The following is a 22,734-nucleotide window of genomic DNA, read 5'->3' as shown; positions in this document are numbered from 1 at the left end:
AGATAGAAGGCCTGGTAGGGAGGGGGCACTGGCCAGGGGGAGCTGGCAGAGGGGTGAAGAGCTAAGTGAACCCAGCACAAGGTCAGGAGGAGATCCCACAGGATCAACCTCCCCCAGGATGGGAGGGGGAGGCATGTACTTACCAATCCAGCAGTGGTTGTGGGTAACACCCCCATGACAGATCCGTCTCCCACCAACGTGTGTGTGTCCGTGAGACGTATAACTCGCAGGCCACCCTGGTCATGGACAGGGCTTGCGGCAGCTGACCCAGTGTTTAGCCAAGGCCTGCCCGCGCTCGTTGGCCAGGCTGGGGAGACTACAAGCATCTATATTATCCAGCCTGTCGCCCATCTCATCAGTTGATTGAAGATCCCGCAAAGAGGACAAAAAAAAAAACACACCTATGGAACCACAGGTCAGGAAAAACTGAGCTGCCTGAAATTGATGGCAGAAACATGTCTCCAAACAAAAAAAGAAAAAAAGGATGAGGGGCAGGGCAACAAAAAACTGGCAAATTAAGTGGCACTAATAAGGAAGAGCTGGAAGAATATTTTTCAACTAGAGAGGTCAATTAGTAACAGGTCAGTAACATGACTGGGTATAAAAGAAAAAAAAAGGGGGGGAGGGGCATCTTAGAGTATCACTGAAGTAAAGAGGGGCAGAGGTTCACCAATCTGAAAAGCTGCATCTAAAAAAATTGTCAAACTATTTATACTATATAGTAAAATTGCAAAGACTTTATAGGGTCATTTCACTTTCATGCTTTCATGGGGGAAAAATGGCAAATATATATAAAAATAATCCAAGAAAAAAAAAAATGTTATATATATATATATATATATATATATATATATATATATATATATATATATAATAATCTCTCGATGGGGTAGGCAACCCCCGGGATGCGTGTCAGAGGAGGCAGCGACACTTGGGATGGCACGCAGGAGCCATCCTGGGAGGCCCACCTCCCACACATGTAAGGCGGCCGGTGGCTGCTGCTGCATACAGGGAAAGCAATTTATCTGGTTCATGCCCACTTCCTTTTCTGCCGTGGTTGGGTCTGCTGCTCTTAAACTATGCTGTGAAGTAGTCGGACACTCCAAGGACAGGTAGCGCTCCTATTATGGCTTTAGTCTCTTCCTGTGACAGCACCAGTCTTTTATCCCAGCTGGTGGCAAGGCTTTTATGATCAGTGGTTCATCTGTTAACTGTGTTTCTGAGCGTTCCTATACCTCGGCAGCTGTGTGCATGGCTCAAACTATAGGGGAAAGTATTAAGTCCAGAAAAGCTGAGGCTGTGGATGAAGTTGTTGGCTTTGCATTTATTATTCACAGGCTTTATAGGTAAATTTACAAAGCCAGTTACAAAACAGTACATACAAACCCAGTTATACCTACTGCTTCATAACTGGCTTTGTAGGCACAGCTTTGTACCAGGCTTGTGAGTATGGCAAAGTCAGTTACAAAGCAGGTCCCACAAAGCCAGTTACAAAGCAGTACACATAAAGCCAGTTACAAAGCAGTAAGTATAATTGGCTGTGTACACACTGCTTTGTAACAGACTTTGTAAATACAGCTTTAAAAATGACTTTGCAGTACTCAAAGCACTACATACAAAAGCAGTGCACACAAAGCCAGTTATACTTACTGTGTTGTAACTGGCTTTAGCGCTGAATGAAAATGAATTTTAGAAAATTGTATCCATGTATTCTTAGTTGTTTATTGGACTATAAAACTTAGCTTCTACAAGTGTATATTAATGTTAGCGATTTTTTTGATTTGTATCAATTTGTTTTAAATAAAATGTAGCATTTTTGTAATTATATGATACTTTAAAACATCTTTAGAGCATTTGCCAGCATATGTCGAATGTCATATCTGTTGGTATTTATTGCAGGCTGAACACTAGCATTAGAATACATTTTAAAAGGATGACACAAGTTAGGAAGTGTCTGACATTTCCGGTGTTTCTCCTGCTTAGTGTGTATATTTAGCGTGGCGAGTGATGTCTGGGCAAAGCATCTGCTCCCAGTCAATGCCTTGTATGGGGAAACGCATTGGGTGGAGCAGCAGTCATTGGCGTGACGATGACGATGCACCAGTTGGCTGGCTTGAGCCGCAGCGGCTATTGAGATACTGCACCATGAAGCCTCTTACTTATACTTTATAACACATCATATCACTGGAGGAAGCCTTCGTGTTTATGAGGATTTCCAGAGCTTCCACAGCTCGCAGCAGGAGATTGGATCCCTGATTGGAATTACCTAAGAAGGAGATCCTTTGCTGGCCGATCTTCTGCATGAGCGTGTATGATCGCTATAATTTGAGATCCAACATTGCTGGTAAGTGACGCTGATTGTTTAACCACTACAATACAGGGCACTTTCGCCCCCTTCCTTCCCAGCCCAATTTTCAGCTTTCATCGCTCTAGCGCTTTCAGTGATAATTGCGCGGTAATGCTACACTGTACCCAAATGAAATTTTTATCATTTTGTTCGCACAAATAGAGCTTTATTTTGGTGGTATTTATTCACGACTCAGTTTTTTATTTTTTGCGATATAAGCGCAAAAAAGCGGAAATTTGGAAGAAAAACAATATTTTCTTTTTTTAAAGAAATCCAATAAAATCAAATTTTGTCATAAATTTAAGCCAAAATGTATTCTGCTACATGTTTTTGGTAAAAAAAATTCCGTTAAGTGTATAATAATTGGTTTGTGTGATCACGGACATATGTACGCAAATGATCATGTACATATGTGTGCAGGTGATCACGTATATACGTGTGCAGATAATCATTGGAACATGTGATTTTAGTGGGACATATGTGGGGGACATGTTTTTATTATTAGGGACATGTGTTTTTATTATTTGGGAACATGTATGTTTTGGGGACGTGTGTTTTGGGGACATGTGTGTTTTGGGGACTGTGTTTATACTGTGTGGTGTGTATTACACTAGACTGGTGATCAGTGAGTAAAAAGCTGTAAAAAACAGCTCATACTCACTGATCATCAGCTGGCTGCAGCGATCTGCTCTCCTCTTCTCAGCGATGACTTCTGTGTGAGGAGAGGAGGAGCCGATTGCCTAGCAACCGGCTGTTTGTTTACATCACATGACGGCCGTGATTGGACACGGCCGTCATGTGATCAGGAGGGCCAATCAGAGAGCCCTCCTGCCGATCTGAGATGAGCCGTGTCCGGGTGACACGGGCGCATCGGGATCGCGCCGCTGCGCGGGCACGTGCGCGCGATACCGCTCCTTCCGATGGACGTTCCTGAACGTCCTATCAGAAGTAGACGGCTCCCACCCGGCCATATATGTGCATTGGCCGGGTGGGAAGTGGTTAAGGAGCAGCAAGTGAACGCAAATTTTTTTTCACTTACTTCTATAAGAACATTGAGGAGCACTTATGGACTTTGTGACAATTGTGATTTTTTTCACTAAATGTCAATGATTTCACTTTTCTGCAGTAAGGTAAATGTTTTATTTGAGATGCGCATTTATTTTTTGTATAAAATATAATTTGACCTTTTGGAACAGGATACATGGTTTTTGGGTGGGACATGTAACATGTTCCTACAGCCTCTGCCCGATTCTGCATCGAACTGACAGTGGGTTGGGAATCTTCTCACCATATCCACTGCCAAAATGTTTTAAAAAATAACCTGACGGTGCAGTGCCTTACCCACCAGGCCGCATTAGTAGTTGTTGTTCCCCCATTCACGGTAACAGTACTGTGAATGGGGGAACAACTACTGTCAGCCATTGTGGCTGATGGCTTATAGTTCTGAATCTGATGCATGATGTCATTAAGTGACATCATGCGGTATGGGCAGCCAGCTGGGTCTGCAAAAGCCTGAAACTGCACCACGATTGGTGGTCCCGGGTGCAATGCTTTACAGGCGCCAAACAAAAAAATGCATATTTTTTTATCTGCAAAATGATGTCGATTTTTTCTAGAAAGCTGTACTTATCTATTAACTCAAAAAAAGTGCCTTGTTTATTGTGCATAGAGCAGCGCACATGACTGAAACTAACATGAATTACTCAGTGAAACTTATAACATTCAACATGTCAGAGAAAAATAAAAAACAGAATGACCGAGTTGTTAAAAGGATCACCACCCCCGCATAAAAATGATATAGGTATAGCTTATCACCGTCTCAATGGCACACAAGGCCATTTGACTTTCAACTATGATAAGCTGTGGTCATTTTGATTAGCTGAGCATGAAAAGAGCTTCCCTGGAGCATTTCAGTCCTCGATTGTTTCAGGTTCACAATCAACTATGGGTGGCAAGGCAATGTGAAAAGATCTCCAGGATTAAGTTGTGAACAGACACAAGAAATGGATTCAAAAAAATTCAGAAGCTTCATCAATGCCTAGAAGCACAGTGAAGTATATTATTAAAAAGTCAAAAAGGTATTTAGTACAACACAGACCCTCCCTGGATCAGGACGTCGCTCCAAACTGGATGAAAAAGCCAGGAGTAAACTGGTTTAGAGAGGCTACCAAGAGGCCTACAGCGACTCCGAAGCAGTTGTAGGAATTTATGGCAAAGAGTGGTCATTGTGTGCATGTGACCTGTATGGGAGGGTTGCAAGAAAAAAAAGGCACTTCTCAAGAAAGGCCACAGCAGTCACAATTGACCTTTACCAAAAAACACACCTTGAAGATTCTGAGGCCACATTGAAAAGTGTTATCGTCACATAAGACTAAAATGGAATTTTTTGGCCTCAACACTAAACAATATGTCTGGCAGAAATCCAATACAGCTCACCATACAAATAACACAACTCCCACAGTAAAGCATGGGGGTGGTAATATCCTGGTATGGGGTTGTTTCTCTGCAGCAGGGAGTGGCGCATTTGTCAGGATAGAAGGAAAATGGATGGGGCAAAATAACGTAAAATTCTTGAGGAAAATCTGCTGCCCTCTGCCAGAAAGTTGGCAATGGAAAGAATTTTTACCTTCCAATATAATAACCCAAAGCACACAGCAAAACATGACCACAGTGGTTGAAGGAGAAGTGAGTGAATGTCCTTGCATAGCAAAGTCAGAGACCAGACTTAAACCCCATTGAAAATCTGTGAAATGACTTCAAGGCTGCAGTCTGCAATTCTGAAAAGTGTGGGCAAATATCGCAAAGTCTAGATGTGCAACGTAAAGACATATCCCAACAGACTAATTAAAGCAAAAGGTGGTTCAAAAAAATAACTCCAACTCTGAGATTTGGTTTTTGATATTTTTTTGTGTGGTGTTAGATCTTTTACTTGGTTATAACTTGCACTAAGTACAGCTGGATAAGACAAAAACTGCGCCTGTATTTCAGAATGCAAAGCAACAAAATGTGATTTTAAAAAGGGGGGGCGGGGGGCGCGATTCTTTTCCATTCCCACTGTATACAGATAGAATTACAAACTACACACAGAGGCAAGTTTTTAAACAATTATCCTGCTCTGATAGGTTTATATACAAGTTGATCTCCTTTTACATATACAATATATATAAAAATCAGTGAAAAGACTAGAAACTCAATTAAACTTGTGTTTAAAGTATTTCAATCCTAACAAAATGTGACCTACACCTTGGAGAGGAGGATGTGGGAGTCCTTATATTCCAGAGAGAGTGCCTCCCCCCCCCCATCTCCCATTTATTCTTTGCCAATTTTATACCCCCTCCCCTCTTTCTCTTTTCCTCTCTTCTTTTATCCTCTCCTTTATTGTCCATCTTTTCTCCTGATAAAGTTGAAAACTGCTCTCACATCATTGTGTACCTTCTATATTATGCGTATGCATACCTTACATTTCCAAAATTTCTTTATATCCCAATATGATATTCTTATTACAATCATTTTCCTATCATATATACTCGCTGGTCAATATCTCATATTTAAAATTTCTGGATCCGATATGAGATACTGGACAATTGGTCCATTTTTGCTGTTAGATGCCAGAGGTTCTTCACATATGTTAATATGTGGCTTTGTATACACGGTTGAATGTGGTCTTCATATTTTCTTGATACTCTGGATATATGCGGATATAACCTACTCAGACATAATACTTTTCTTGTCTCATACTTTGCCTACTGTGTGAGAGGTTTACACACTATTTGTATTGGTTTTTATGAATTTTAATAAAAGATCAAACATAAATGCTAACAAATGTTTCTTATTTGCCCCCTTTTTTGGCGTGTTAAATATATAAAATCAAAAGGATTTTTGTTAGAGCTCTTCAAAAAGTGAAAAAATGCCTGTTAATCCTGCCAGAAATCCAGTTAGCGTGGAGCTTTGTGTATGCGCTGCTTCTGCAGTTATCAGCATTACCAGCAATGCACGGTTCTCTTTCTATACTACAAAACATTCCCTCCATTGTGGAGATGAGGTCTAGGGGAAATGTGCTGTAGACCAAACATACTTCCGATCCTGAGGAAATAATCATCCTCTATAGATACAGTATTCTGAATAAATAAATGTCATTACTGTTGTACAGAAATTGTGCTACTGGCAGCATATTTTTATTTTTTAATTCTTGGGATTAGATACTCTAGGGTTGATTTACTAAAGGCATATATATTGTTCATTTACAAGGGAAGTTGCACTTTGCAAGGCAGTTTGCCCCAAAACTTAGTAAATTAACTAAAACTCTGCTGACTTCCATCCTCCAAACAAGTACAAGCAAGTGAAACTTCACCACATTCCCCAAGCTCTTCACCAAGTTGCCAAGCATAACTTTGCTTGCAAAGTGACCAGCCTAATGGCCTTTAGCAAATCAACTCCACAGAGTGAGAGTGTTAAGTTCCGGTTGTCCTCCAAAGCAGTACATGCTTCACGGGCTAAGAAATAAAGGAGGACTACCAGAAGGTTAAATCCGAAAAGCGTGCTCAACAAAGGTGCCAAAGAGGGTTTGTTTTAAAGTTATTTTGTGGTTTATTAAGAATATGTAAACACTGGGCACATACATTAGTGAACAGGCAACATGCTGCTTGTACATAGAAGGAACTTACTGAGGCCGGATAGCTGTGAAGAGAGTGTGACATCAGGAGCTTGGGCAGGAGCTTGGGTAGCAGGTCGAGATGTCCCAAGGTCAATGAGAGAAGGGGAGGCATCTCTGCTACTTGGCACCTTTAAAAAAGAAAACAACATTTCAGAGTTCTGTTTCAAAATCCTCATTAGTATTGACTAATATCTCTCTAGCTGCTTCAACAGTGTTTGAAATGTTTCCGAACATCCCTCTGGTTAAAAAGCCAACACTGATTAAGAAGCTTTTAGATTGAAGTGAATCAGCTACAGAAGACAAATACAAGATCTGTATCTTGTGAACATTTCATGCCAAGACATTACATAGTTACATAGTAAAGTTGAATAAAGACACCAGTCCATCCAGTTCAACCTGAGTGAGTGTGCGTGTCTACAATTATCCCTATCCCTCTAAATTCCATCTCATTAAGATGCTCATCTATTATATATTTTTATTTCAGGTACCCATATAGCGACAATTTACACATACATTGCACTCACATCGGCATATTCTGTGTTACACCAGCGGCGTTCCGTGTTTACCTTTGGACGGGGACGAACGTCTCATGCAAGTGTGGTACGGCCTCTTGGGCTCGGCGGGGAGTGACCTTGTCGTGTGTGCAGCCCGTCCTTAGTCACGCGCATTGAGACAGAGGTCACGGAGGCGCCTGGAGCATCTATGCTTACTGGACCGTCAAAGTGGCCACAGCAGGGACAACCTTTGCTGCCCGATGGCCACTGCCTGGGGGTTAAACCTGTGATACACCTGTAGCACCTGTTGGAAATCATGTAACGATTTCACGAATATATTAAGAGACGCTTTCTGTCAGGACTGCTCAGTTGATTCCTGACAAGCACGGTAACACGCAAAGCTTTCGGGTAAGAATGCATAATAGAGGGTTTAACCACACTATTGTGAACCCACTTGTAAAATCTTTGCTACCAATATGACTCACTTCCCCCTTCTTTTCTTTAGAGTATATATCCATACGCTTCCTGATTTTGGTAATTAGACACCGTGTATCCTTTTGGCTGTCACAGCTAGGGATGAGCTTCGAGTTCGAGTCGAACTCATGTTCTACTCGAACATTGCCTGTTCAGTGAACAGTGAACAATTTGGGCTGTTCGCAGCAAATTCGAAAAGCCGGAACACCCTATACAAGTCTATGGGAGAAATCTAAAGTGCTCATTTTAAAGGGTAATATGCAGGTTACTGTCCTAAAAAGTGTTTGGGGACCTGGGTCCTGCCCCAGGGGACATGGATCAATGCAAAAAAAAAGTTTTTAAAACTGCCGTTTTTTCAGGAGCAGTGATTTTAATAATGATTAAAGTAAAACAATAAAAGTGTAATATTCCTTTAAATTTCGTAGCTGGGGGGTATCTATAGTATGTCTGTGAAGGGGCGCATGTTTCTGCTGCTTAGAACTGTCCCTGCACAAAATGTCATTTCTGCAGGAAAAAAAAGTCTTTTAAAATCACTTGCGGCTAAATTGTCGGCTCCCCGTAATACAGAGAACACTCAATGAGTGTTCTCTGTATTAGCAGACAATTCATTCATTCATTGATAAAAAAAATAAAATAAAAAAAAGCGTGGGGGTTCCCCTAAATTCAATTACCAGGCCCTTCAGGTCTGACATGGATATTAAGAGGAACCCCGTGTCAAATTTAAATAAAAAAAATTGACGTGGGGGTCCCCCTAAATATCCATACCAGACCCTTTATCCGAGCACACAACCTGGCAGGCTGCAGGAAAAGAGGGGGGGGGACGAGAGAGCGGCCCCCCTCCCTCCTGAACCGTACCAGGCCACATACCCTCAACATTGGGAGGATGCTTTGGGGGTCTGTGACCCCCCTCAAAGCACCTTGTCCCCATGTTGATGAGGACAAGGGCCTCATCCTCACAACCCTGGCCGGTGGTTGTGAGGGTCTGCGGGCGGGGGGCTTATCAGAATCTGGAAGCCCCCTCTTTAACAAGGGGACCCCCAGATCCCACCCCCCCCCCCCGTTTGAAATGGTAAGGGGGTACCCTACCATTTCACAAAGAAAGTGTCAAAATGGTTAAATAAGACAAACACACTTTTGAAAAATTATTTTATTAAAAATAAAAAAATAAAAGATTCCAGCGGTGCTAATCCACTCTTGCTATCCAGCGATGGATCTCCGGGGTCCAGCGATGGATGATCATATCCAGCGACGGGGGATCTCTCAGTCCAGCGCTGTCCATACATCCTTCTTCTGTCTCCACTGCGGAGATCCCAGCGCTGACATTTCTTATATTAGGAGGGCGGGGCCACCCGTCACCTGACCCCGCCCCTCTGACGCTGGAGAGGGAAGCCAGGGGTTCCCCAGTGACGTGTGGGTGACCCCACCCCCTCTGATGTAACGGAGGTTTCCGTTACATCAGATGGGGTAGGGTCACCCACACGTCACTGGGGAACCCCTGGCTCCCTTCACCAGCGTCAGAGGGGGCGGGGTCAGGTGACGAGTGGCCCCGCCCTCCTAATATAAGAAACGTCAGCGCTGGGATCTCCGCAGTCTCCTCAGTGGAGACAGAAGAAGGATGTGTGAACAGCGCTGGACCGAGAGATCCCCCGTCGCTGGATATGATCATCCATCGCTGGACCCCGGAGATCCGTCGATGGATAGCAAGAGTGGATTAGCACCGCTGGAATCTTTTTTTTATTTTTTTATTCTTAATAAAGGAATTTTTCAAAAGTGTGTTTGTCTTATTTAACCATTTTGACACTTTCTTTGTGAAATGGTAGGGGTACTTTTGTACCCCCTTACCATTTCAAACGGGGGGGGGGGCAGGATCTGGGGGTCCCCTTGTTAAAGGGGGCTTCCAGATTCTGATAAGCCCCCCGCCCGCAGACCCTCACAACCACCGGCCAGGGTTGTGAGGATGAGGCCCTTGTCCTCATCAACATGGGGACAAGGTGCTTTGAGGGGTCACAGACCCCCAAAGCATCCTCCCAATGTTGAGGGTATGTGGCCTGGTACGGTTCAGGAGGGAGGGGGGGCCGCTCTCTCGTCCCCCCTCTTTTCCTGCGGCCTGCCAGGTTGCGTGCTCGGATAAAGGGTCTGGTATGGATTTTTAGGGGGACCCCCACGTCAATTTTTTTTAAATTTGACACGGGGTTCCCCTTAATATCCATGTCAGACCTGAAGGTCCTGGTAATTGAATTTAGGGGAACCCGCACGCTTTTTTTTTTTTTTTTTTTTTTTTATATCAATGAATGAATGAATTGTCGGCTAATACAGAGAACACTCATTGAGTGTTCTCTGTATTACAGGAGCCGACAATTCAGCCGCAAGTGATTTTAAAATACTTTTTTTCCTGCACAAATGACACTTTGTGCAGGGACAGTTCTAAGCACCAGAAACATGTGCCCCTTCACAGGCATACTATAGATACCCCCCAGCTACGAAATTTAAAGGAATATTACACTTTTATTGTTTCACTTTAATCATTATTAAAATCACTGCTCCTGAAAAAACGGCCGTTTTTAAAACTTTTTTTTGCATTGATCCATGTCCCCTGGGGCAGGACCCAGGTCCCCAAACACTTTTTAGGACAGTAACTTTCATATTACCCTTTAAAATGAGCACTTTAGATTGTGAACGTTCAAGTCCCATAGACTTTAATAGGGTTCTAAAGTTCACACGAAGTTTAGGTCTGTTCGCAGGTTCTGGTGCGAACCGAGCAAGGGGGTGTTCGGCTCATCCCTGGTCACAGCAGTCAAACAATTCCAACATAGAAATCAGGTATTTATCACTGGAGTGTTTCCTTCACTTTCATAGCACTAGCATCTAGTATTTTTGGCAGCTTTCTCTAGATCTGCTGAGGGATCATACTTTACCACTCTCACCTTAATTGTCAGTGGCATTTTTTTGCTCGTTCTTTTATCCTGAGTTACCACACACTTTTCATTTATACTCACTTTTATTAATCTCACTGCACTTTCTGGTGTTATCTAATGCTTTGGCACAATTATAAGAATTTTTCTCACTTTTTCACATGATGTTTGGTTGCTGTTATGTTTTTGTTTCACTGGACAAAATTCTTTGTATATACTTCTTCTACTTTCACACTTTAAAGAATAAGGTGTACACACACTTGCACGCACTGTTCCCCCCCCCCATTTTAGTCACCCTCATCGCCTCTGCTAGAAAAACTATCACTTTTCACTCTTCACCTATTCTTGGGCATAGACGCCTTAACTAGAGCCCAATTGAGCTGTAAAATGATAGAATATTTACCACCTTTAAAAAAAAAAAAAAAAAATCAAAACAGTGATACACATCTTATTAGCTTATATAGAATCAGAATTTTTTTTTCTTTGGTTTCCCGCTAAAATAAAATAGTTTTTAGTTTCCTAGAATATATAGAAAAACGCTTTTGTATTTACTGTATATACTCGAGTATAAGCCGAGTTTTTCAGTCCACTTTTTGGGCTGAAAAAAGCCGCCTCGGCTTATACTCGAGTCACTGAAAATTTGCCCGAGATGGAGGAGAAAAAGGGGCGGGGCCATGCCGCTGGCTGACGCTCGTGAATGGCCTGTGTCAGTTTGCCGCTCAGCACCATCCCCTCTCCTCTTACAATTCCCTTTCGTTCGGTACAGTTTTTTTTTTTTTTTTTTTAGATGTGCTCTGTGTATGCGGCTGCAGTGGGGGGGGGACTCTTTCTTCTATTTCGGGCGCGGAGGAATACATCCTCTGCATCCGCACCGCACAGCATGACCATAGGTTACCTATGTTGCGGAGTGATATGCCCAATCCTCTCTCTCTCTACACATGACTACCGTAACAAGAAGCAGAGAGAGCAGGGGCCGGGCGATCGAGTCATCTTTAAGTTGAAGGTGAGAGGTGTATTCACGAGGCATAAAAGATGACACAAACTGACCTGCTTTTGTGTCATACCGTAGTTATAGTGATTAGAATCCTGTATTTTTTTTTTTTAAATCTTAAGCAATTTTGTACTTTAAGGCTGGGTTCACACTGCAGAGGTTACGAGATCCGGATGTGATTCGCACTGCACTGCAAATCACATGCGATCTCTGTGCGATGCGAGTTCAGCCATACAGATAGTATGGCTGAATTGGCATCGCATCCGGCCCAAACTCGCACAGGACCCTTTTTTTGGTCCGCAGCAGAATCGGATCGCATGGGTGTTCACACCATGCGATCCGATTCCTGTCCGAGTTTGCAGATCGCACTGCGATATGCGAACTGATCTGGGGGTGTCATTAACATTTCACTGACACTCCCAGCAGTTCGCATAGGGCAGTGTGAAGTGCCGCTGGGAGGTATGCGATGCGGGAACCCGCCGCGGATTTGCGGCGTTCCCGCATCGCTGCAGTGTGAACCCAGCCTTTTGAAACATAATTTTAATAATTGCACTTTAGGCTGGGTTCACACTGCAGCGATGCGGGAACGCCGCGAATCCGCGGCGGGTTCCTGCATCGCATACCTCCCAGCGGCACTTCACACTGCCCTATGCGAACTGCTGGGAGATCAGTTCGCAAATTGCAGTGCGATCTGCAAACTCGGACAGGAATCGGATCGCATGGTGTGAACACCCATGCGATCCGATTCTGCTGCGGACCAAAAAAAGGGTCCTGTGTGAGTTTGGGCTGAATGGGATGCGAATTCCGCCATACTATCTGTATGGCTGAACTCGCATCGCACAGAGACCGCATGTGATTTGCACTGCAGTGCGGTGCGAATCACATCCGGTTCTCGTAGCCGCAGCAGTGTGAACCCAGCCTTAATGAATTCTAGCACATGTAAACACAAAAGAATACCCTTTTTTTTTTGTTAAATATAAAAGATGTTGCACCGAGTAAATAGATACGGTACCAAACATAGTTACATAGTTACATAGCATGCCATGCCATACCATGCTTTAAAACGATGCCCACCTGTGGAATGGCAGCACACTACGGTAAATTTATATTATCCATAGACGGCGCTTTAAAAGCCTTTAGGCTGGGTTCACACTGCAGCGATGCGGGAACGCCGGGGTCTGGGGAGGGGCAATGGGTGGGGCCAGGGTGGAGCTGAAGGGGGCCCCGTCAGGTAGGCTGTACGGGGCCCCATGATTTCTATCAGCGGCCCTGTACGCGGACATCCTCATCATCATCACAGCGGGACATCAGCATCATAAGGTGAGTGAAAATATCACAATGGCTACTGTATATTTAATGGGCAGGCTGTATACCGGTATGTGTCTAATGTGTTATCCAGAGCATTATTACAATGGCTACTGTATATTTAATGGACACAGGCAGGCTGTATGGTATATTTAATGGACACAGGCAGGCTGTACGGTATATTTAATGGACACAGGCAGGCTGTATATTTAATTGGCACAGGCAGGACACTGGTAGAATGTACGGTATATTATGAGCCCTAACACAGGCTGCTCTATGCAAACTGTCATGTCATCACTTTCTGTAATATCAGCCTGCATTAGGCCTCAAAAGGTACCCCAACAAGTCTTTTTTTTTTATCCTGTTAGAAATGGATCCCAATACTTCTACCGGTAATCCTGGACCAAAAGAAAAACGCAGGTCATTCGAAGCTGGTTTCAAACTTAAGGTTGTGTCAAGAGCAGAAGAAAGCAATAACAGTATTGCAAGTAGGGAATTTTGTGTTGATGAAAAACAAGCGAGGGAATGGCGGAAAAAGAAAGCCGACTTGGAAAAGATTCCAAAGGCAAAAAAAGCTCAACGTGGTTTAACAACTTCATATGGGGCTCTAGACACTGAATTGCATAAATGGGTTATGGGACGCATGGGAATTCGCTTACGTGCCCTTCAAATGGCACAAGATGACAAATTAAAAGCACCAGGCATTGAAAAATTTGTTGCGTCAGCAGGATGGTGTACCCGCTTCATGAATAGGTTTGGCCTATGTTTGCGGCAAAGAACAAAGATTTCACAGAAGTTGCCAGAAGACCTTGATGAAAAAGTGATGTCATTCCATTCATTCATCATAAAACAAAGAAGGATCCATAACTATGACCTGGGAGATATTGGAAATATGGATGAAACACCTATGACCTTTGATCTTCCAAGCAACAGAACTGTGGCAAGTTTGGGAGACAAAACTATTTTTCTCAGAACCACAGGAAATGAAAAAAATCATTTCACAGTTGTTCTGTCATGTTTGGCTAATGGAACTAAGCTGCGGCCTGTCATTATTTTTAAAAGAAAGACCTTGCCTAAAAAGATCAAATTCCCACCACGAATTACAGTGCGCGCACATGTTAACCACTTAAGGACCGCCGTATTGCCATTCTACGTCATCAGAATGGCACAGGCAGGCACAAGCATGTAGATGTACGTGCCTGCTTTCCAGCGGGTGGGGGGTCCGATCGGACCCCCTCCCGCTGGCTACGGCGGTCCGTTACCCTCCGGGAGCGATCCGTGATGAGGGGATGGCCGTTGGTTTCTGGCCACCCCCTCTCGATCGCTCCTGGCCAATGACGAACTTCCTCCCACTGTGTATTGTTTACACAGGAAGGAGGAAGTGATGTCATTCTCCTCGGGCGGTCTTTTTGACCGGACTACGAGGAGAAGACAAAGTAAGTGCACCAAAACACTACACTGACACATAGGTACACGTAGGTACACAACCCCCCCCCCACCCGATCCCCCCCAGTCACAGTGTCACTGATTGCATTGATCATTTCTTTACTGATCAATGCATTCAGTGTCAGTTGTAAAAGTAAAAACTGTCAGGGCAGTTAGTGTTAGGTCCAGGGTAGCCCCCTATCACCCCCAATAAAGATTTAACCCCCTGATTGCCCCTAGAGTTAACCCTTTCACCCCCTTTTGCCAGTGTCACTAAGCGATAATTTTTCTGATCGCTGCATCAGTGTTGCTAGGTAGCTAGTTATTTTTTTAGGTTCACCGCCAGGTTTTTATATCGCTAGGTACCCCGATATACTACCCAATAATGGTTTTAACATCCTGATTGCCCCTAGTTAACCCTTTCACCCCCTTTTGCCACTGTCACTAAGCGATCATTTTTCTGATCGCTGCATCAGTGTCGCTACTGTCGCTAGGTAGCTAGTTATTTTTTTAGGTTCACCGCCAGGTTTTTATAGCGCTAGGTACCCCGATATACTACCCAATAATGGTTTTAACCCCCTGATTGCCCCTAGTTAACCCTTTCACCAGCGATCACAGTATAAGTGTCACTGGTGACGCTGGTTAGCCAGTTAGTTATTTAGGTTCCCCGTCAGGTTTTTATATAGCGCCAGGGCCCCCTATATACTACCTAATAAAAATTTGAACCCCCTGATTGTCCCTAGTTAACCCCTTTCACCACTGATCACCGTAAGTGTTACGGGTGACTCTGGTTAGTTTGCTTTTTATAGCATCAGGGAACCCACCATTTATTACCCAATAAAGGTTTAACCCCTTGATCACCCGGCGGGAGATATCAATTACGTTTTAGGGTCAGGGTCTGCGTCGCCCCAGGCAGCGCTAGGTTAGTGCCAGTACCGCTAACACCCACGCGCAAAGCATACACCTCCCGTAGTGGTATAGAATCTGAACAGATCAATATCTGATCTGATCAGATCTATACTAGCATCCCCAGCAGTTTAGGGTTCCAAAAAAATGCATTGTTAGTGGGATCAGCCCAGATACCTGCACGCACCTGCGTTTTGCCCCTCTGCCCAGCCCACCCAAGTGCAGTATCGATCGATCACTGTCACTTACAAAACACTAAACACATAACTGCAGCGATCGCAGAGTCAGGCCTGATCCCTGCGATCGCTAACAGTTTTTTTGGTAGCATTTTATATTTAAATCCGGAAGGCAGTGCTTGGTTTTCGGGGTCCCGTACGTGGCTAGGCTCCCAAAAAGTTTCCCACATGTGGTATCCTCGTACTCGGGAGAAGCAGCAGAATTTATTTTGGGGTGTAATTTGACTCCTGCCCATAGCATGTGTGAGCAATATATAATTTAGTGACAACTTTGTGCAAAAAAAAAAAAAGTTTGTAATATTCCCGCAACTTTTGGCAAAATATAAAATATTCCATGGACTCAACATGCCTCTCAGTAAATAGCTTGGGGTGTCTACTTTCCAAAATGGGGTCATTTTGGGGGGTTTTGTGCTATTTTGGCATTTTATGGCCTTCGAAACTGTGATAGGTAGTGAGGAGTTAAATCAAAAATTTGCACCCTTAGAAATCCTGAAGGTGGTGATTGGTTTTCGGGGTGCCGTGCGCGACTAGACTCCCAAAAAGTCCCACATGTGGTATCCCCATACTCTGGAAAAATAGCGGAATATATTTTGGGGTGCAATTCCACATATAACCATGGCATGTGTGAGCAATATATCATTTAGTGACAACTTTTTGTAAAATTTTTTTTTTTTTTTTTTTGTCATTATTCAATCCCTTAGGACAAAAAAAATAAATATTCAATGGACTCAACATACCCATCAGCAATTTCCTTGGGGTGTCTACTTTTCAAAATGGGGTCATTTGGGGGGGGGTTTGTACTGCCCTGCCATTTTAGCACCTCAAGAAATGAGATAGGCAGTCATAAATTAAAAGCTGTGTAAATTCCAGAAAATGTACTCTAGTTTGTAGACGCTATAACTTTTGCGCAAACCAAAAAATATACGCTTATTGACATTTTTTTTACTAAAGACATGAGGCTGAATAAATTTTGCCCTCAATGTATGACTAAAATTTAGTTTATTCGATTTTTCTTATAACAAAAAGAAGAAAATATCTTTTTTTTTTCAAAATTTTCGCTCCTTTTCCATTTATATCGCAAAAAAAATAAAAAATTGCAGAGGCAATCAAATACCATCAAAAGAAAGCTCTATTTGTGGGAAGAAAAGGACGCAAATTTCGTTTGGGTGCAATATTGCATGACCGCGCAATTACCAGTTAAAGCAGCACAGTGCGAAATTGGAAAAAGACCTCTGGTCCTTAAGGTGTTTATTGGTCCGGAGCTCAAGTGGTTAAAGGCTGGATGGATGAAGACGGAACAAAAAAATGGCTGGAAGAAATTTGGAAAGAACGACCAGGAGCAGCCTTAAAGAAAAAACCATCATTGCTTGTTTGGGATATGTTCAGAGCCCACACATCTGATGGCATAAAAAAAATTGCAAAATCTTCTCAAGTTACTTTGGCCGTTATTCCAGGTGGGCTTACATCTGTATTGCAACCGCTAGATGTGTGTTTAAATAAACCTTTTAAAGACCGTGTGAGAAAGATGTGGCATGAATGGATGTCATCTGGTCAAGCCCGACTGACAAAAGGTGGAAATCTGATGAAGCCCGACATAGAATTGATAGCAAAGTGGGTTCGTGATGCATGGGAAGAGATTCCGGAGGACATGGTGCAACACGCCTTCAAGAAATGTGGCATTAGTAATGCTATGGATGGCAGTGAAGACAGCGCTTTGTATGAGAACGACAGCAGTGATGGTGATGACTGCGAACTCAGTGATGATGACAATGTCTATGCTGATAACCTCACACCAGCTAATGCTGAAGCTCTGTTTGGACATACAGATGATGAGGAGGAATCCAGTTTTGAAGGATTTTAACTCTTGTGTTTTAGCTTGGTTGCTGAATGAGCTAAGGTTTTTGTACTTTTAAAGTTATTGTTGATACCATATTGTTTTTATTGACCCTCTTTTATACTTACAGAGATAGTTTACTGTTTTTCTTTGAAATAAATATTCAAAAACATTATTGGTATCTATTTTTATTTTTGAAATTAACCGGTAGCTGCTGCATTTCCCACCCTAGGCTTATACTCGAGTCAATAACTTTTTCCAGTTTTTTGTGGTAAAATTAGGTGCCTCGGCTTATATTCGGGTCGGCCTATACTTGAGTATATACGGTAGGTTAGAACACCAATATAATCTAACATATATTTTAGTAGATATACAATATACTAATTTAATTTTGATAAACTTTCAAATGCCCTGGTTCCCATCTTCTCTCCTTCGGCTTCTTGTGTGGGGGGCACATCCAAATCTGTGACCACTTGTAAGCCTCACGGATCGGGGTTGCCAGCAGAAACCAGGATCATCAGTGGGGGAATCTTCTGTTTTTCTTACATTTTTTTTTTTTTAAAGAGGAAGTAAACCCTAATGGGTTTACTAGCTCTTTTTTTCCCTGCAAAGGTAAAGCATAATGGACTACTATGCATCGCGTAGTAGCTCATTATGTGTCACTTACCTGACACAGGAGCCAGCGAAGTCGCCGCTGTCCCCTGTAGTCCGCCGCATCCATCTTGCTGGTGGCGTCTCGCAGCTCCGACGAATCACAGCGGCGAAGCCGCGATGACGTCGCTCCCGCGCATGCGCACGGGAGTCGCGTCTCGCAGCTCCGCCGCTGCTATTCGGCGAAGCCGCGATGACGTCACTCCCGCGCATGCGCACGGGAGTCGACAAATTAGGCAAATCCATTCTTGGACTTGCCGCATTTAGTGCGCCTGCGCGCCGCTGTCTACGGCGCATGCGCCGTAGACAGCGGTGCCCATTTTCGGGCAAATATCTCCTAAACCATATAGGTTTAGGAGATATTGCTTGGACCTACAGGTAAGCCTTAATCTAGGCTTACCTGTAGGTCAAAGTGGTTTGAAAGGGTTTACTTCCTCTTTAAAGAAGTCTCTGGATAAACGAGTCCTTTTGGTGGAAAGGGTAAATATAATGTGACTACCTCAGTCTAATGTACATATAAGCAATAATAAAATCTTGTTTTTTTTTCTGTTGTGCTTGTAGATATACAAGAACCCCCTGTTGAAGACCAGAACCTCAAAAAGGTCAAAATGCATTGGGGCTTTTCCCAACATCGGACAGTATAACCATAACTATTTTTGTGGGTAGCATCTTTTGATGTATATTCCTCAAGAATAAATTCTTATGACATTTACTGTTTGATGTGCTATCCAATCCAATCTGTCTTGTACCATGTAAACCAGAGCTCATGTTTTACATTTTTGAACTGTATAACTTAAGTCCAAAGTATTTTGTCAATAAAACCTATTTTTAAATCTTATATTTAAATCCTATTTTTTTTTTTTGGAAAACCGTTTTTGGCTTACTTTTGCTGCTAAAAAAAAAAAACTCATGGGTAATTCTCAATGCGTTTTTGCAAAATCTGTGTTACCGTATGCCTTATCTAAATAAAAAAATAGAAAAAAAAACAAAAACTAGTGTCTTTGAGCTCTACCTGCATATTACTCCCAAACTACTATTACTATTTAGAGCTCTGGTAACCCACATTTGGATCTCTTGCATTTAATTGTCATATAGTATGTGTTTATCTTGTTTCCTCTGTACAGATTGATAGCATCTGTGGCTCAGAGGGAGTTGTAAAGTCAATAAATCTTCTATCCACCCTCTCAGCGCTGTGTTACCAGCATACAGTGCCTTGCGAAAGTATTCGACCCCCTTGAACTTTTCAATCTTTTGCCACATTTCAGGCTTCAAACAAAGATATAACATTTTTTATTTTTTGTGAAGAATCACCAACAAGTGGGACACAATTCTGAAGTGGAACGAAATCTATTGGATTTTTGAAACTTTTTTAACTAATAAAAAAATGAAAAGTGGGGCGTGTTTTTCATTGTGGGCAAAAAGTTCGATTTTGGTTTTATCTGAACAGAGCCCCTTCTTCCACATGTTTGGTGTGTCTCCCAGGTGGCTTGTGGCAAACTTTAGACAAGACTTTTTATGGATATCTTTGAGAAATGGCTTTCTTCTTGCCACTCTTCCATAAAGGCCAGATTTGTGTGGACTGATTGTTGTCCTATGGACAGACTCTCCCACCTCAGCTGCAGATCTCTGCAGTTCATCCAGAGTGATCATGGGCCTCTTGGCTGCATCTCTGATCAGTCTTCTCCTTGTCTGAGCTGAAAGTTTAGAGGGACGGCCAGGTCTTGGTAGATTTGCAGTGGTCTGATACTCCTTCCATTTCAAAATGATCGCTTGCACAGTGCTCCTTGGGATGCTTAAAGCTTGGGAAATCTTTTTGTATCCAAATCCGGCTTTAAACTTCTCCACAACAGTATTACGGACCTGCCTGGTGTGTTCCTTGGTCTTCATGATGATCTCTGCGCTTTCAACAGAACCCTGAGACTATCACAGCGCAGGTGCATTTATACAGAGACTTGATTACACACAGGTGGATTCTATTTATCACCATCAGTCATTTAGGACAACATTGGACATCATTCAGAGATCCTCGCTGAACTTCTAGAGTGAATTTGCTGCACTGAAAGTAAAGGGGCCGAATAATTTTGCACGCACCACTTTTCAGTTTTTTATTTGCTAAAAAAGTTTAAATTATCCAATAGATTTCGTTCCACTTTACAATTGTGTCCCACTTGTTGGTGATTCTTCACAAAAAATTTAAATTTTATATCTTTATGTTTGAAGCCTGAAATGTGGCAAAAGGTTGAAAAGTTCAAGGGGGCCGAATACTTTCGCAAGGCACTATATATTTGCAGCCTATTCTTGTACCTGCAGATGCCAAGTATTGGTGGTTGTTTCTATTGCATTGGTGCTGTGTGTTAAGGTTCAACTGTGCTCTAAGTTTCCACTAATTCTAATATTATATTAAGCACGTTTATTAATAAACGGGTGTGTATTTCATGGTAATAATCCAAAGCCAGGATAATGGCATTTTCCACGTGTTCTTAAACGTGTTCACAGTGAGTTTATTAAACCAGGTGTGCCAGAAGGGCTGAGGTTGTTCTTGGAGTTGAGGCTCAGAACAGAGAACGCAGAATTACCAAGCAGATTCTTCGGTGGTGGCGATACACCTGTAAAATCTTTTTCTTGGAGCACATCACAGGACACAATTGACTTCAGATTTATGACTACTTGGGTTATGCTGCCATTTTAAGTTAAGTTGTAGGGAATTCTGGTGATATTGACTGCACCTGCTTGGCCAAGAAGAATGCAGTAAGCAGACATTGTCAATCTCTTGGTGGATAAACTGTGGTCTCTTCCAGATAGGCCAGATTTGCTGTTGCAGGGTTCAATCTTGCACCCTGCTTTAAAGTCACTGACTTTGGTGGCATGACTGTTGAAGGCCAGGTTCACAGGTATATGGGTATTTTTGAGTCTCCAAGTCCTACTTTCCTCAAGGCAAGGAAATAAACATCCAGGAAAGTTTATCATCGTACATGTAAAGCCTTTTTTGCCCAAGTTCCATCTCCAGTAGTATGTTGGGGGCACATTCTGACTTTGTCAGATTGTTTCGCATGCAACCCAACGCAAGGCCCATTCTATCAGGAGTGTCTGGGATTCCTGTGAGATTCAGCATTAAGCTTCTGTTCACGTTTGTAAGGCTGCTACCGAGTTCGCTCAATATACACGTGGCCACACCCCTGATTACGACAAAACTCAATGTGAGGAGTTGGCTTATGTGACGTTACCAAGCTTAACAGCCGGCCATCACAGTGGATGGAAACATTGATTGTTTTTATTGGATTGAATTGCACTTTTTATTGCATTGAGTTTTCTGGCCTTTGCTGTACTCTTTGTATGTACTTGTCAGTAAAACTGCACAATGAAGTTTTTTATATTTACATGATGTCCTGATGTGATGAGAGTCTGTCTGAGGAGGATCCTATTGGAGTTCATGCAATCTCTTTATGTGTATGATGAAATCTAAGTGGAGGATTCTGAAGGGTGTTTGAATGCTTTTGATTAAGTAGTCAACTAAATGGGGTAAGAGTCAGTGTGAACCTTTCCTTCTTGCTGACAAATTCTTCCCAGTACTTTCCTTTGTGTGGACCTACACCTATTGGACTGTTTTTATTGAGATGTCATTTTCTCAACATTGGGATTTTTATTAATCATTAGCGCTGCACTTTGCGATTTAAGTTATTTTGTCTTTTTGGCAGATTTGGGTCAGCAGCTGTGTTGCTATTAACGCTATCATTCATTAGCACGGATATTTTTAGTTTTTATTTCTTTCACTCAATACATGTATACTAAGATCTACTAGGTAGAAGTTTCACACCTCTGAATGCAACAGTTTTAGGTGAAAAGCCTTGCAGGCAGCTTTATGGTGGGGTCCACCCCATTCTGTTTTTTTACATTTGAGCTTAATGGCTACCCCCCACAACATTCAAGAACATCCCAAGTAGTCATGAATAAGTCTTCTGTCACAGGACACAGAGATCCCTGGCCAAATAGCTGTTCCTCAAAGGAGTGCATCTCCTGTTATGTACACATGACATGGCCTATGAGTGGTCATATTTGTATGTCTGTGTAATATTGTATACATATATTCCAGATTACTTGTCATTCTAACATCATAGATAAACAACGAAGTAAAAAGTAAAACGCATATAAACAACGATCCACATTTATTTGCTCCTCTCAGTCTGCCTAATACACTGTTAAGTGTTTTGTTAAATATATGTTTTAGGGCTTAACAATTGCAAATGGTGCTTTTAAATGATTAGATGCAAGACACCCAGCAGGGGCAGATGCCTCACTGAAAGCAATGAGAAACTGGCAGCTCCAGTAGCTAATCACAGCCATTTGAAGGTATTTTCTCAATGCAATGTTACAATGAGTGACAATGTGCTGTGGCACAGACTTGAATTAAAGGAATTTTAAAAAGTAAAAAATATAAAATCAAGCACTGTACTGCAATGCAACAGCTGCTGGTGTGAATGAGCCTGTAGTGCGTTACCGCAACGTGT

General features: G+C 42.6%; 1 protein-coding gene across 1 annotated transcript in view; it reads right to left on the bottom strand.

Annotated features, from left to right (window-relative positions):
* TOM1 (target of myb1 membrane trafficking protein) overlaps positions 1-22,734 on the bottom strand; it is a 519,326-nt gene that overhangs the window by 286,703 nt on the left and 209,889 nt on the right. The window contains exon 10 of the mRNA XM_077452403.1: positions 7,012-7,129. Coding sequence (XP_077308529.1) covers positions 7,012-7,129 — 118 coding nt within the window. The remainder of the gene's footprint in view (positions 1-7,011; positions 7,130-22,734) is intronic.

The sequence above is a fragment of the Lithobates pipiens genome, unplaced genomic scaffold (genome assembly GCF_037356315.1).
Source record: "Lithobates pipiens isolate NorthernLeopardFrog02 unplaced genomic scaffold, aLitPip1_a1.2 Scaffold_23, whole genome shotgun sequence".
NCBI classification, from domain to species: Eukaryota; Metazoa; Chordata; class Amphibia; order Anura; family Ranidae; genus Lithobates; species Lithobates pipiens.
Note: the sequence above shows the minus strand (reverse complement) of the source record. Positions and strands in the feature narration are given on the sequence as shown.